The sequence below is a fragment of the Lithobates pipiens genome, unplaced genomic scaffold (genome assembly GCF_037356315.1).
Source record: "Lithobates pipiens isolate NorthernLeopardFrog02 unplaced genomic scaffold, aLitPip1_a1.2 Scaffold_19, whole genome shotgun sequence".
Taxonomy (NCBI): domain Eukaryota; kingdom Metazoa; phylum Chordata; class Amphibia; order Anura; family Ranidae; genus Lithobates; species Lithobates pipiens.
This window is the reverse complement of record NW_027507764.1, coordinates 110,062,045-110,076,638: the sequence shown is the minus strand read 5'-3', so window position 1 is coordinate 110,076,638 and position 14,594 is coordinate 110,062,045. Positions and strand designations below refer to the sequence as shown.

The 14,594-nt window shown below is 43.2% G+C and overlaps 1 protein-coding gene across 3 annotated transcripts in view; it reads left to right on the top strand.

The window, feature by feature from the left end:
* The window catches only part of RBM33 (RNA binding motif protein 33), a 260,560-nt gene that overhangs the window by 47,424 nt on the left and 198,542 nt on the right, over window positions 1-14,594 (top strand). For all 3 annotated transcript variants that reach the window (XM_077491155.1, XM_077491156.1, XM_077491157.1), the window contains exons 5-6: window positions 6,757-7,054; window positions 13,631-13,765. In XM_077491155.1, coding sequence (XP_077347281.1) covers window positions 6,757-7,054; window positions 13,631-13,765 — 433 coding nt within the window. The remainder of the gene's footprint in view (window positions 1-6,756; window positions 7,055-13,630; window positions 13,766-14,594) is intronic.

Here is a 14,594-nt window from a genome sequence, read left to right as displayed (position 1 = left end):
TTTCAAAATTGGGGCTTTTTTTTGTTTATAGCTCAAAAAATAAAAACCGCAGGGGCGATCAAATACCACCAAAAAGGTCTATTTGTGGGGAAAAAAAGGACGTCTATTTTGTTTGGGAGCCATGTCGCAAAACCGCGCAATTGTTAAAGCGAAGCAGTGCCGAATCGCAAAAAGTGGTCTGGTCTTAAGCCAGCAAAATGGTCCGGTCTGAAAGTGGTTAATTGCGTCAAATGGAGCAAGGGTGTTTAGAGTTAAATATACAGTAAAACCTTGCAGACACACTAATAGTTTTTTTTATTTTTTTTAATCGTTCAACCCAGCATGACAAAAAAACTGATGGCTCAGGAGGAGCCGATGTACTATCTATCCGACGTTACTACAACAATCTTCCCTGCTGTTCTATTGTGTTCTTGCAGGGGGACAGCCTCCTGTCAGGGCTCAGCCATTTCCTTAGAAAGCTGATCGGCGGCAGACCTTTTTGGTCATGCCCCTTCGATAATCCAAGCCAAACTGACAGCTTCTGTCGGACCGACTCCAGTACCCATGGGTCGAATGTTGGCTGGTTTCTATTGAACCGGCCGATGCCGCCTGAAATTTCAGCCAGTGTGTACTAGGTTTTAGTTCCTAGTTCTTAATTTTTTAAACCTCTCTGCCCTGGAAAAAAATATTGGGAATGTGGTCTATTCATGCTTGAAACCCACTTGTTGGATTTGTTGTGAGCAGCTTTAAAGTGTCTGGACACACTATTCCTCCTCCTTGCTTAATGGCATGTCTGTGTTCACCAAATCTTACCCTTAGGGGTTGAATGGTTCTCCCTATATGTATACTAATAATCCACAAGGGCACATATAAAAGAATGGAAAAAGTTAAACACTGGGAAATATTGCTACAGGATCCCAAACTTGGAGCCATAATACCTCTCCAATCTAGCTTGGCTTTCCTTCTATCCCTTAACATTAAAAGCAAGATGGCTCCCAGTAAACTCAAAGGGAGAGGGGTGTACCCCAATACGTCAAGAGATCTCTTTCCCAATATGACAGCCATGTATGCAATGTTATAAGAAGCAATGTCTAACATGTGCATTCGTACAAAAAAGGTCAAGTCTTTTAAGACCAGTGGAAAAGAATACCCTCAGGGCTTGACAAATTTCTCATGACACAAATCTCAGGGCTTGACATATTTGCTTAGACTCTAGATTTGCAAGCATGTGGAATGGCTGGCTTCTGTCGGACCGACTGCCATGCAAACGGGCCGAGCAGCGGCCAGTTTTTTTTTTTTTGCAGCGGCCAATTTGGCCTGTGTGTACTTGGCATGATGGGCAGTGGCTCAATAGGGAAGGACAGTGCAGCCAGGTGGGGGAGATGAGAGATCCAGTAACTCATGTCACCTTTAGGCCCCTTTTAAACGGGCGCCTTCGTTAAACTGAATCTGCTGGCTCAGCTGGGATTTCTCCTCTTATCCCTGCTGAGCAGGTGGCTGACAGGTCTTGTCCGCTATGCAGAATGAAACGGACAGTCTCTTCTATGGGCCAATCTGGTGGAAACCGACCATGTGTCCATTTCCACCCAATCTGCAGGACTGATGGAAAATAGGACCACCATCTGTCTGTTTTTGGCAGACAGGATCGGATGGCGGGTGTCAGCAGACATATGTCCACTGCTCCATGAAGGAGACTGGAGGGTCTGATCAGGTCTGCCTGAAAAACTGACAGGCGGACCTGATCAGACAGGCCGTGTGAAAGGGGCCTTCGGCTGTGTGGCTGTGGCATGACAGGGAGAAAATGAAAAATAATAAAACCTTTTTACTTGAATGAAAAAAAAAATTATAATAATGAAAAAAAACTTTTCCATCTTTGTGGAGGTGTAAATGAAACTATTCCAACCAGCTGTCCCACACTCCATTTCCACCCACTGTTAAAAGAGAAGTAAAGGATTTTTTATTTTTTTTTGCAGGTTTATATTTACCTAGGTGGATGCAGCATGGGTCCGATGCTGCATCTGTTCCCCCGGTGCCTCTGCACTGGGAACCAAGCGATTGAACACCACTGATCACTCGGTTTTCAGAGCTCTGTGAGCAGAGAGCTGCAGACTGTCAGTCACAGCTCTTTGTTCTTCTCCCTCCTCACTCATTGGAGTGCTGGGCTGTGGAGGGGGCAGATTGGCCATCTCAGGCTCTCGGCGGCTTGCTGAGAGGCTGAGCCGGGTTTCAGTCCAGGCACCCGGCAGATCCAAACTCTGTGGTCAGGATGACACAGTACCTGGACTGACAATGGTGACGTCAGCACAGAGCGGACTTTAGTCCGCTCACTAAAACAAGTCCCAGGAGTGCAAAACTAATTGCACTCCTGTGATCCATAGAAGTACAGGCAAAAAAGCTTTGGCTATACTTATCCTTTAACGACAGGGCACCAGATCAAGCCCTTAAAACCTCTTCTCTTGGAAAGGAGTGCGCAGTGAGAACAGGCAGGGGAAAACTTTATTACCAGTGCCCTGATGTAAGCGTCTCTCTCCAGCAAGCTGCAAAGCCGTGGCATCTTAGTCCACGCAGACGGGGGCTGCATGGGGACAAGACACCTGCTGCAGTGTAGCCCTGGAGCCAGGCCGCTAATTCTAGTTGCCATTGCAACCTGGTGCTTGTTAAGCCCTGCCCTATCTCCAAATTGTATACTTGCTCCACTGGTTTTGTGATCTATGCTTTTACGTGCCCTTGTGGATTCTTGAAGGTAGAACCATTTAAACTCGAAGGGTAAGATTTGATGAGCACATATGTGCCATTGAGGAAGAAGGAAGCAAGTATAGTGTTCCCAGACACTTTAAAGCTGTCCACAAGAATCCAAAAGCATTCTTATAGTATGGTTGATGGGCCACATTTCCAATATTTTTTTTTCCCAGGGCGGAGAGGTTCAAAAAATTATGTGAATAAGAAACTTTCTTGATATTTACTATAAACACACTTGCTTAATTTGGACTTAATTAAAAATTGAGACTAATACTATAATATGAACATGCTACTTTTCTCTCCCCTTTTTCCCCAATAACTTATTCTAAAATGGTCTGTTTTCCAGCTCAATCATATTCAGTAATAATCATTTTACCTAAATATACCCAAACACACATTTATCCAGCTGCACATTTGTCTTTGTCCATTTGTAAATGGGTACATTTACACACCTTTCTTTATTCTTTCTATTCTATTATGGGTATTATTGTCCCCTATTTAATTTTAATCCCCCCCTATAATTGAATAACAAATTAAAATAATCTTAAAGTGGTTGTAAAGGCACAAGGTTTTTTTTACCTTCCTGAATTCTATGCATGAAGGTAAAAATCCTTCTGGGTACAGTAGCCCCCCTTAATACTTGAGATGATGTCCAAGAAAGCCTTGCCTCTCCCTGGACTCGCACTCCTTATTGGCTCTTGTCAGCAGCGGAAGCCATTTTCTCACACTGCTGTCAATCACAGCCAGTGAGTTAATCGAGAGATAAAGGGGGTGGGGCAGCACTATGTGTGTGTATACACGCAGAGCTGCTTATCATGAGCACGCCTGCTTGGGTGCCCCCATTGCAAGGGAGGGGCCAGGAGCGCCGGTGTGGGACCCGAGGCGAGAAGGATCCAGGCTGCTCTGTGCAAAACCACTACACAAAGCTTGCAAGTATACCATGTTTGTTGTTTTTAAACCTTACAATCACTTTAATTACCCTTAGTACATACATCATCCGTCTATACTTCTCGCTGTCCATTGGCACACTTACACAATACTTCATATAATTTATTAGGGGTGCATCGAATGGAAATTTTGGTGCTGAAAAGTGAACCCAAAAATGACAATATTAAATATATTTTTATAATTGTATTCCACTTTTCATATCATCAATTTAAATTAATATGAATTTATTGCTGCCTATTATTGGCACCTTTAGTGCAAGAAAAGCTCAAGCAAAATGCAGTCTCCATCTCTTGTATCATGTCTGCAATCTCTTACTTAAACTTACATATTGCTAATAGTATTGACAACGTTTCCATTCGGTGCGCTTCTAGCAGATACGATACAAGAGATCGTTGCAGCCTGGTAGTGCGATCTCGCCCTGTGTCACAGAGCTGGATCTGAATCGCCAGGCAGCTGCTATAGCAATGTCCTGCCTCCTATGACACACGGCACAATGATTCCCGTCCATTAGATCAGTGTGCCAGCTATCACAAAAGTCGGTCTAGGATGTTGTTACAGCGCTGCCCGGCGATTCAATCTAGCTCCTTGATACAGCGTGAGATTGCGCTACCAGGCACTGGTGAGGCTCTATCTGACACTTGCAAGGAGAGGAGGAGGGAGGGGAGGACTCTGACAGGGGTGCTCCAGGATGACACATGTGCGGTACCCACTGGGGTGGATAAATACACATTTATCCATGTATACAATGTTTATCTGTAAATATGGTAGTTATTGGATTTGCACATTAATAAATATGTATACAAGCATTTGTACATAGATGCTTCTAATTTTCCTTTATTAGTTTTGCATTTTGTCTGCAGGATTGTAGATGTGCGTGGCTGCCGCGATTTGCACAGATTCTGGCCAGGCAGTCTTCCCTTTCCTGCGTTCTGTGTTTTTTCTCCATTCCCTGTAGTAATTTGTACATAATATTTGGCATTTCCTGTATAGTGTCCTATTTGGTATGTTATGCCGAATGTGTGGGACAGTGAAAACCAAGTGGCTTTCTTATTTTGTTTGACAACAGTTCTCAGTGATCTGGGAAACTATCTTACATAATTCCCACCCAGTTCCCTCTCCCCTTTTCCCTTTATGAGCACTCCATCCAATCCTCTCACGTGGTTTGTCAAAGGGGTGGCCCGAAACATGTAACTACACTCTCCACGTCATCCTTTGGATCCTCTCTGCATCTCCGCCTTGGCTACGGCTTACTATCTGCGTTGCCTTCCACACTGCTCCAGCTCACTGCTGCAAACCTCGGCTGCCTCGGGACTGATCCGCCGCCATCAGTGGTGCCTTCACAGTCTGATCGACATCCGCTTTCCAGCCGCTCCCAAGCGCTTCAGTTTCTCCATGTGGATGCGTTTATGCTTTTAATTTCCTAATAAATGTGAGTGCAATTTTTATATTTTGTTTTATTCTCATCCAGCAATCTACACTTAGATGGTGGTGCTTCCTATGCTTTTTATTTTTTTAATGCGGATATCTGGAACCTCTTGGTAGACGAGCCTTGGGCTCTTCCGGATTGGGCCGATTTGCTGTCACAAAGTCTAATTTTCCATCCTGCTTTTGGTCGCATGCTTTAATGGCATGGCTGTTGAAACCCAAGTCCTGATGCATGAGGATGTTTTCAGTCTGTAATCCCTCTCTGTAATCCCTCCTCCTGAAGAGACAGCTGATCATCAGAAAGGGTGTTCCATCTTTCCATCCTTCATGGAAAGCTTTCTTTGGTATGAGGCTTGTAAGTTTCAAATCCAACAGTATGTCATGGGGTGCATTTTGGCCTTTGTGGGGAAATGTATCTGGCTTAAATTACCATCAGGTGGTCATTCCGTTTTAAAGACCTATTGCTTCTCATTCTTTGGTACACACAGATTGTTTGGCCCCCTATTTGGACCTTAATTTGGTTTTGATGACATATATTTGAGGTTACATACTGTAGTTAGGTTGAAAAGACACCAGTACATCCAGTTCAACTGAGTGTCTACAATTTTCCCTAACCCTGTACATTGCACACTCACATCGGTCCCTATCCTCAAGGAGCCCACAATCCAAAGTCCCCCCCCTTCATATACTAGGGTCAATTTTGGGCAGAAGCCAATTAACCTACCAGCATGTCTTTGAAGTGGGAGGAAACCGGAGTACCCCCATGCAGGCACAGGGAGAACATGTAAACTCCAGGCAGGTAGTGTTGTGGTTGGGATTTGAACCACGACCCTTTTTACTGTTAGGTGAGAGTGCTAACCACTAGACCATTGTGCTGCCCACAGGTTCTTCAGAAGATTCCCTGGTCTCTCCCAACCTGGAAGGTTGTGGTTTATTTTTTGTCTTTTTTTTTTTTTTTGTTACATTACTTCGGCTTGTAGGATGTCAGAGTTAGCTACACTTTCCTGGTTCTTCATCGGGATAATGCATTTAGACTTTGGTTCTCTTTTGATACTTGATTACTAGGTGGTTTCATCAAATTATTTCTCAGATATTAAGTTGCCTACTCTTTATGTTCAGTGCTTTGGAACATCCTAAGTTTTCATTAAAATGAAATGCGATTGTACGATTTAAGGAACTGAGATTTTTGGTTTACCTGTAAAATCTTTTTCTTGGAGAACATCACAGGGCACAGAGATCACTCCCCTTTGTCTGTTCCTCACTGCTTGTTACTAAATTGAGGCTTAGCACTAATAGGAGGGAGTTATTCCTGGGGAGGGGGGGGGGGATTTCCTAAATTCTTTTGCCCAGTGTTCACTGGAAGGTGGCACTATAGACGAGGTAGTCATGAATATGAGGTACATTGTGTGGTGTACTCTAAGGCTGGCCATAGACTGTACCTGCTGAACCTCCCGACATTCAAATCATGTATACGGACAGGCTGAATGTCCCAAGTTGTTTGATCAACTTGGGTACAACCAGCCTGCTGGATTTGCAGGGAATGAAATTGCTCAGTGTATATGGGCTGCTTAAGAAAAATTTTACATTTTTTTCCAATTATTATTTTCCATGTTGCATTCTCCAGAGATTTTTACATTTGCCTTTTTTTTTTTTTTTTTTGTATAGTACCCAGGGAGTCACTGTTAGTCTGAATGCAACTGCAGGGGGCATGTCATCATTTGACCTCTCTCAAAGCATGAAAGAGGAAGAAGAGGAGTCTCCAGCTGTAGAAGCTGATCTTCAAGAGCCTGAGAATGAGGAGGTATATGAGGAAGTGGAAGACATGGAAGCTACTGCAGAAGACTTTGTGGAGTCCTATGAAGACAATTACGAGGTACCTGATGAGCAGATAGAATATCAGGATGACGAAACCACTGATGAGGTTTTAGACCTTGAGATCACTGAGCCCCTGGATGAATTTCAAGTAAGTTGTCCTTTCTATCTGCTGATTGTGTCGCTTCATCTGCCTGGAGTTTAAGAATGGTTTGAAATCTATTCTCCTTCTGGAGGAGAGATTAAAATTAGACCTATTATCAGTGTCTGCCAGTTTCTTTATCTAGATTGTGACAAACTTTGTGTTGACAGCTTGTTTGTTGGCAAGTAACACTCTTTGTCGTGATCGATGGTAAAACAGAATCATGACCTTGAGGATTGTATCCTCGTGGCTAGAAAATGCTTTGTGTCTTGGGTCCACTGGCAATTGTTCATACTGTTTAATGCAAAAGCTATTATCCATGCTTTTGAGCAAGATCTGATAAAGTCATCTAAAGCTAAAAGATTATTGACTTCCTAAAGACATCTTTAAGGTGCTTACGCTAAAGGAATGATTGATTGCTTTCGCCAGTCATCTTTGTAACTAATAGCTGTCCAAGTCTGAATGAAGAGATTGAAGGGACAGTGTTTGCCTGCAGAGATAATAGATTAATAAAAAGGATCACTTAAATATAGAATACCTTTACTTAAATGTGATCTGAAATGCAGAAATAAAACATGTAATTGCAAAAAGAAATCTAAATTCAGAATCGTGTGTGTATATGTGTGTATATGTGTGTGTGTGTGTAATATATATATATTATATTATATTATATTTTATTAGAATTGCCTTCCATCCCCCCCCCCCCCCCCTTTCAAATTTCCATGGTTCTCTGTTGGAAGTCGTTTCCAAACATCTACTTTTTTTCTTTTATGGTAGAATTAATACTCTTGAACATCCCCTACTACTTTGAGGTCATGCCCCCTTCTTCCTAATCTCCATTTTTAGGCTGGGTTCACATAGCAGGATATTGTGAGCGGCTCTCACATCTCCGCAGCGGCACCGGTGCGAATTGCACAGGAGTCTTGTACGTCTATTGGTCCATTTCAGCCAAAAATTCGGGCTGAAATCAGACCTGAAAGTGAATGGGGACGCACAAGAATTCGCCTGTGAGCTAGATCTTGCTGCAGTGTGAACCCAGCCTAAATCTTACTCGCACCTTAAAGCCCTGTACACACAAGTCGGGGGGGAAAAAAAAGCCCACATTCGGCCCATGTGTATGTCGGTCTGTCCGGAAAACCAGCAGCCAACCGAGTCCCGATCAGCGCTCTTAGGAAATGACAAAGCACCGATGGGAGTGTTGTGGGGTGGGGGGCATCCCTAGTCTCCAGTTGTCATCCTGTCAGAACACAACAGCTCAGTGGGGGAGATCGCTGAACTAACCTTGCATGGTCAGTACAGCGGCTCAGACCAGAGCTGACCATTTATTTTTATTTTTTTCGACTTGTGTGGTTGAACGAAAAAAAAAAAAAAAAAAAATTAGGAATAGTGTGTACCCTGTTTAAGTCCTATTTCCAACTGCCCATTTTCATGCTGCAAAAGTTGTGCAGTTTACTGCATGAAAATGCATTTCATGACAAAATCCCATTCATTCTTTTGTGGTTGGTTCACGCCTATGTGCTGCAGTTTGTGTTTTGGAAAGGGAAACCCTTATACCCCTCTTCACATGTGCATTACCACACATGTTTTAACATACACGCAACAGTGTTAATCCAACCTCTGTATTTAAGGGTTTCAATCTCGCCCTCTTTTGTTAGCCTCAGAAAAAGAAGGCAAATTCTTTTGCAGAGGCTAGTGACATCTAGTTTGACAATATATGCATTGGTATTTATATTTTTTGCATTGGATTAAAGCAGAACTAAATGTTTTATTTGGATGGTGGAGAGGGTTAAAAACACCTAGTCTGTGTCCTAGTTGGGGAGATTCATCCTCTATTTGTCCTGTTTAACATTATTGTTGATGGCCAGTTCACACCACAGGCTGTCCAGTGTTTTTTTTTGTTTTTGTGGGTTTTTTCCCAAGGGATTCTGTTAATTTGGAGGGATTTCTGCTCCACTTCCTGTTTTGGCTATGGGACAGGAAGTGAAGGTATATCTCTCCAGTGGGACAAAGATGGCAAAAAAATGGTTATAACTAGGAATCGACCAATACCGTCTTTTTATTTGTTTTTTTTGTTTTTTGGTGCCGATACCGACATTTCAGCCACCTTTTTTTCTGATATTTTGTATGTTAAAAAAAAACAAAAAACGTTCTACAATGTAATTTTACATATTTTTTTTTTGTATCACTGTTATTGCTGTCACAAGGAATGTAAACATCCCTTGTGAGAGGTACTCTTTATGGAGGGATCTGGGGTCTATAAACCCCCCCCCCCCCCCCCCACCGTACTTCCATGTATTCAAAACGTCAAGATCTGCGTTTTTGAATACTTACATTTTTTTAATTGGCGCCTTTAAGATTCCAGTAATCTGGGAAGTGATGTCATGAGATCGCTTCCGGATTACTAGATTGGAGACTCGAACAAAGCATCAACTTTGTTTGGGTCTTTGGGCAGCCGGCGGAAGTGCCGGCTGGTTGCTCGGGCCTCCCGGTGGGACAGGAAAGCCCAGGTGAGCAGCAAAAGGCAATGGGGAATGTCCCCTTCCGTTGCTTGTAATAACAGCCGAGCCGCATCGGTTGTTATAATAAAGCCGACCGCCGGTCCCGGGGTGATGCATGCAGCTGCATGCATCACCCCAGTAAAACCCCTTGAAGCAATATTGGTAATAGCAGTCACATTTTTTTGACCAATACTTCTAAAAAAGGGAATATCTGAAGCTGATGATCGGTCGATCCCTAGTTATAACCCTCCCTTACTCTATCCAAAAAAAAAAAAATTGCCTATAGTTCTACTTTAATGCTAATAAAAATAAAAAAACAAGGTTTTAATGTCAGAATAATGTATAATGGTAACAAGTGAAGCTGATTAACTTTAATCAAGGTTAAAAGGGCCAAGAGACCTGGCTATTGTGTAAAGTGGGGAGTACAAACACGGATTAGATATTTATACACCATAAGTTATAGGCGACTACCTTCAGGTGATTAGACACTGGCAAAGCTTTTGAACGTTCCCTTATAACACTACCGCACTCCATATGACCTGGTGTTTTTTTGCTTGCTGATTCCCTCCTGTCCTTTTGCCACGCTAAAGGGCAATTGACACCTGGGTTTCTGTATATCCTCCTTGAACACAATTATCCCATTTATGTACCCTATTCTGTGAGTAAACCCCATAGGGAAATATCCTCATTGATGGAAATGGCAGAAACCAGGTTCAAGGCAATCGTGACAAAATCTCAGTTAAACATTGGCTGCAAAGGACTCGCACTTGTATGACCTGAAATTTGCGTAGCAATGCCAGTGTAATCTTGAGGTCTGTGGATCTCGAGTCGGACCAAAGTAGTGCAGGGACTACTTTGAAGTTGCACAGATATGGACGGTACTCATTGGAAATCATGGGGTATGACTTTTCATGTGAGATATTTCTTCCCTTGCAGCAGAGGAGGACCTGGTTTTTAACACTGGTCACTGCATCTGATTCTGCCTCCCTCTCAAGAATGTAACCAGTTGCCTATCTAATAAAATCTGAATTTCTAAGATGACTAATGGCTTTAGTCTAGTCATGCCTTTTCAGATCCAAAAAGCACCAGGTTTCTTCTTCACCCCCACTTTCTCCTTCCAAGTCAGAAGTGAAACTACCTCCGTTAGGCCTGGTTTATGCCTATTCTTTGGTGCTTTTTGCAGAAATGCACTACAGTTCATTTAACATGGTTTCCTATGGGACACGTTCACATCTATGCTTTTTTTTGTTTATCTGCTGCATTTTTGAAAAGGGTCAATGACTTTTTCAAATGCAAAACAGTTTTTTTTTTTTGGTTCATTAAGCTTTAGTGGAGAAGCTGCATAGAAGCATGCATAGTGATTTTGTCACAATTTGCATTTTTTAAATCTGCCCAACAGCAAATTTCTCCAAAAAAAACATAAAAAATGCAAATTGTGCTAAAATCGCATGTGCAAAAAACGGTTTTTATTTTTTGCTAAACAAATGAAAAAAGACCTACATTTTTGAAAAAAAAAATTTTTTTTTCTTACTTATAAAAAGTTTTTTTCTCATTCACTGACGGCACTAATATGTAGAATTGATGGACAGCACTGATGGGCACGGCTGATGAGCTACTGGGGGGCAAAGGCTGGCAGCTGATGGGCACTTCTCATGGGGACTGCCCTGATAATCAATGTGTGATTGGTCACAGCTGATCACATGGTAAGGAGCCTCTGTCAGAGGCTTCTTGCCATGATCGGAGGTGCCGCTTGCACGCACCGGCATGTTATCCTGAAAGACGCCATATGACGTCCAGTCGTCATTCTGCTATAGGGTGGGAAGTGGTTAAAGAAGATCTTTTGGTGGTGGTATAGAAGCCTGTAGAAGATTTCTCACACCCTAGCTCCTATTTTGCTGATGATATGGCTTCATACAATATACTTGCCTAGGTAGATACATGTTTCATACATATACCCTTTGAACAAGGAACTTTGTTTGGTGAGACACTTAAGAAGATATTAAGGATTTGAAGGTTCTCTTTCCACAGCAGAAGTTTGCAAAACTCCCATCTTTAGGGGTTTCTACTGCCTCAAAAAGATGGCGTACCCCATTGCTTCCCCCTTCACGTGAGCGGTCACCGGCTGCTTCTCTCCTCTCTCGCTCTCTTCTTCCTCGAGGCAGCAAAGCGAGTGGGGCTGACAATACCACGCTGATGTCAGCAGAGACGTGCCTGGTCACATGACAGCCGCTATAAGTGGTATACAGCGACACCGGTCTTTTACATGGGATTGTAACACTTGGATGGATGCAGGACTTAAAAAAGGCAGGGAAGATGGTGCGTGCCGTTAGCAGACCAACTAATCGATTAATCGTTTCAGCCCTACACACTTGATATTTCCGAGTATTTAAATTCTGCTTAAAAATAAAATAAATGAAAGTTAGCAGCTACAAATACTGCAGCTGCTGACTTTTAATAATCGGACACTTGCCTGTCTCAGGGTCCAGCGATGCGGGGGAACGAAGCCCTGCTCATCTAGCCCCACGCCCCCCTGCGGCGCCGGCATTGTCACTGGGCGCCCGGCCGTGACTTCACAGCTGGGCATGCACTGCGCATGCGTGAGGTTGGGGGGAGAGGTGAACTGACTTCCAGTGCCTCGGAGCCCTGGGAGGAAGTGGGAGCTGGAACCCTCTAAAAAGAGGGATCCCCCCCCAAAATGACATGCCAAATGGTCACCTTCCCTTAAAGCGGAGGTTTCATTTTTGGATGGAACTCCACTTTTAAGGAGATTTTTTGGGTGCAGCAGTTTTACACTTTTTGCACAAAGTGCAACCTTATCGAATTTTTTTTTTTTTTATTCCTTTTGCAAGGAGCCCCCCTTAATTCTTCCCAAGGTCTTGCGTCCAAGACCATCCTTTCTACCTAGGGTGGTATCGCCTTCTACCTTAAGGCCCCTTTCACACTGGGGCGGGGGCAGTGTCAGTGGTAAAACAGTGTCGGCGGTATTTGGCCGCTGGCGGAGTGGTTTTACCCCCTGCTAGCGGCCGAGAAAGGGTTAAAACCACCGGCAGTATAGCTGCGCTGCCCCGTTGATTTCAACGGGCAGGAGCTGTGTATACACCGCTCCAAAGATGCTGCTAGCAGGCTAGAGAGGCCGAAAGCCGCCCAGAGGCTCACAATCGGCGGGGGATCGCACCCACGATTTTCCCCTGATTTTAAGGGGAAAAAAAGTGCGTCTTATACTCCGATAAATATGGTAGGTCTTCCGGGGCAGGAACTGTTCAGTGACACTGAGTTGGGTCCTTGACCTTTTATTTTTTTGTTGGCATGGTTATGTTTGCCTTTTTATCGCCCCTTCGACTCATTGGGGATGTCCCGGGTCTTTGAATATCCAGCCTGTGTCGCGAATAAGATAAAGGGAGTTTCGACTTGCCTGTAAATTCCATGACCTGGAGTACAGGACCCTCAATTCCCCCCAATTCCGGTTTTACTCTGTATTGCTTGCTAAATAAAACCCTGAGGCCTTGCAAAATGAAGTGGGGTTATAGGGATGTGTCCTAAACCGTTGCCAGTGTCCAATCATAAAGGTAGTAACGTAGTGTCTATAAATATCCAGTCTGTGTCCTGTACTCTACTTCAAGATATAGAATTTACGGGTCAATTTGTTTTTTGGGGGGGGGGCGGGGTTGAGCTGGAGACAGACACAGAGGCAGATGACGGAGGAGGGGGTGAGGGGGGAGAGAGGAGAGCAGAGGGGACAGCGTATGACAGAGGGACACACTTAGAACACAGTGATCAGGGCGGAGCTACCCTGGATATTGTGGTCTGTTTACAGAGTGGATACAGGAAGTGCAATGTTCAGGGTTTTTTTTTTTTTTTTTTCAGTTTAGTGGGGGCCAGATTACACAGCACAAACACTGTATAATCTACTTTAAGGGACCAGAATCTACTTTAACCCAAAAAAAAACAAAAAAAAAACTTTAAGTCTGATATACTTTAGTTATTGATATGTGTTATGCATCAGACTAATAGACCACCTGCTTTATAGCTGCAAAATGTACATTTTATGTGCTCTCCTTGTAATTGTTTTTCTTCTTTGTCTGCCAAGGAGGAAGACGTCTCACAGGCATCCAAAAGGCAGAAATTGAGTAATGAGCAGTATGTGGAGGTTGTGGCCGAGGAAGCAGAAGAAGCACCTGAGGAAGCGGAAGAACAACAAGATCCTGCCAACAATACTGAAGAAGTAATACGCTTTTCTTTCTATTTTAAACAAATACCTAGAAATACTTCTTTCATACATGACAGGTCACAGAGGATTTTATATATGTATCTTCTTTGATTAGGCTACCTTCAGGTAAATGGACATGGGCCAAAAGAGAGAAAGGCAGAAATCTCAGTCCATAATCCCTCCCAGCTCTAAGTCTCAGTTTTGTGCCAGTATTTTAAAGTGATGGATGTACCTGCTTGTCTCTCTGAAGATGTCTTTTTTTTTTCTTTTAATTCTGTTCTTGCGACTCCTGGCATAGGCCCCTTTCACGCTTGTCGATCATTTGTCCGTTTTTAATCATTGACTAACGAAAAACGGACATCAATGCATTTTTTTTGGAACGGATCAAAGCCCTATATTTCTTCTGTTTAAAAGAAGGATCAGGCAAAAAAACGGTCTCTTTGCATGAAAAAAATGGCTTTGTCACTCAATTGGTTAAAGTGGCACTTCAGAAATTTTTTCAACTTTCCATCTATTAAATCTAACTTTGGATAGTAAAACATTTTTTTTCTGCCACTAAATACCTTATACAGCCCACTTCCTGTTTCGCATCTGGTAAAAAACCTAGGCTTATGACGACATGCACAGCTCTCTCCCACTCTTATGAGTTTGCCAGGAAGGGAAGGGGACATGAGTCATAAGAGGGCTAATGAGAGCTGCAGATCTAGAGGTGTGCCTCTGTGTGTTTGTGTAAATCCAGGAAGTGAACAGGCAGCAGCTTCAGCTGCCCACAGTTAAAATGATTGCAGCCAGATTCAGTGGAGGGGGATTTTTGCAGCATATTTGGTAAATACAGAATCGCAGT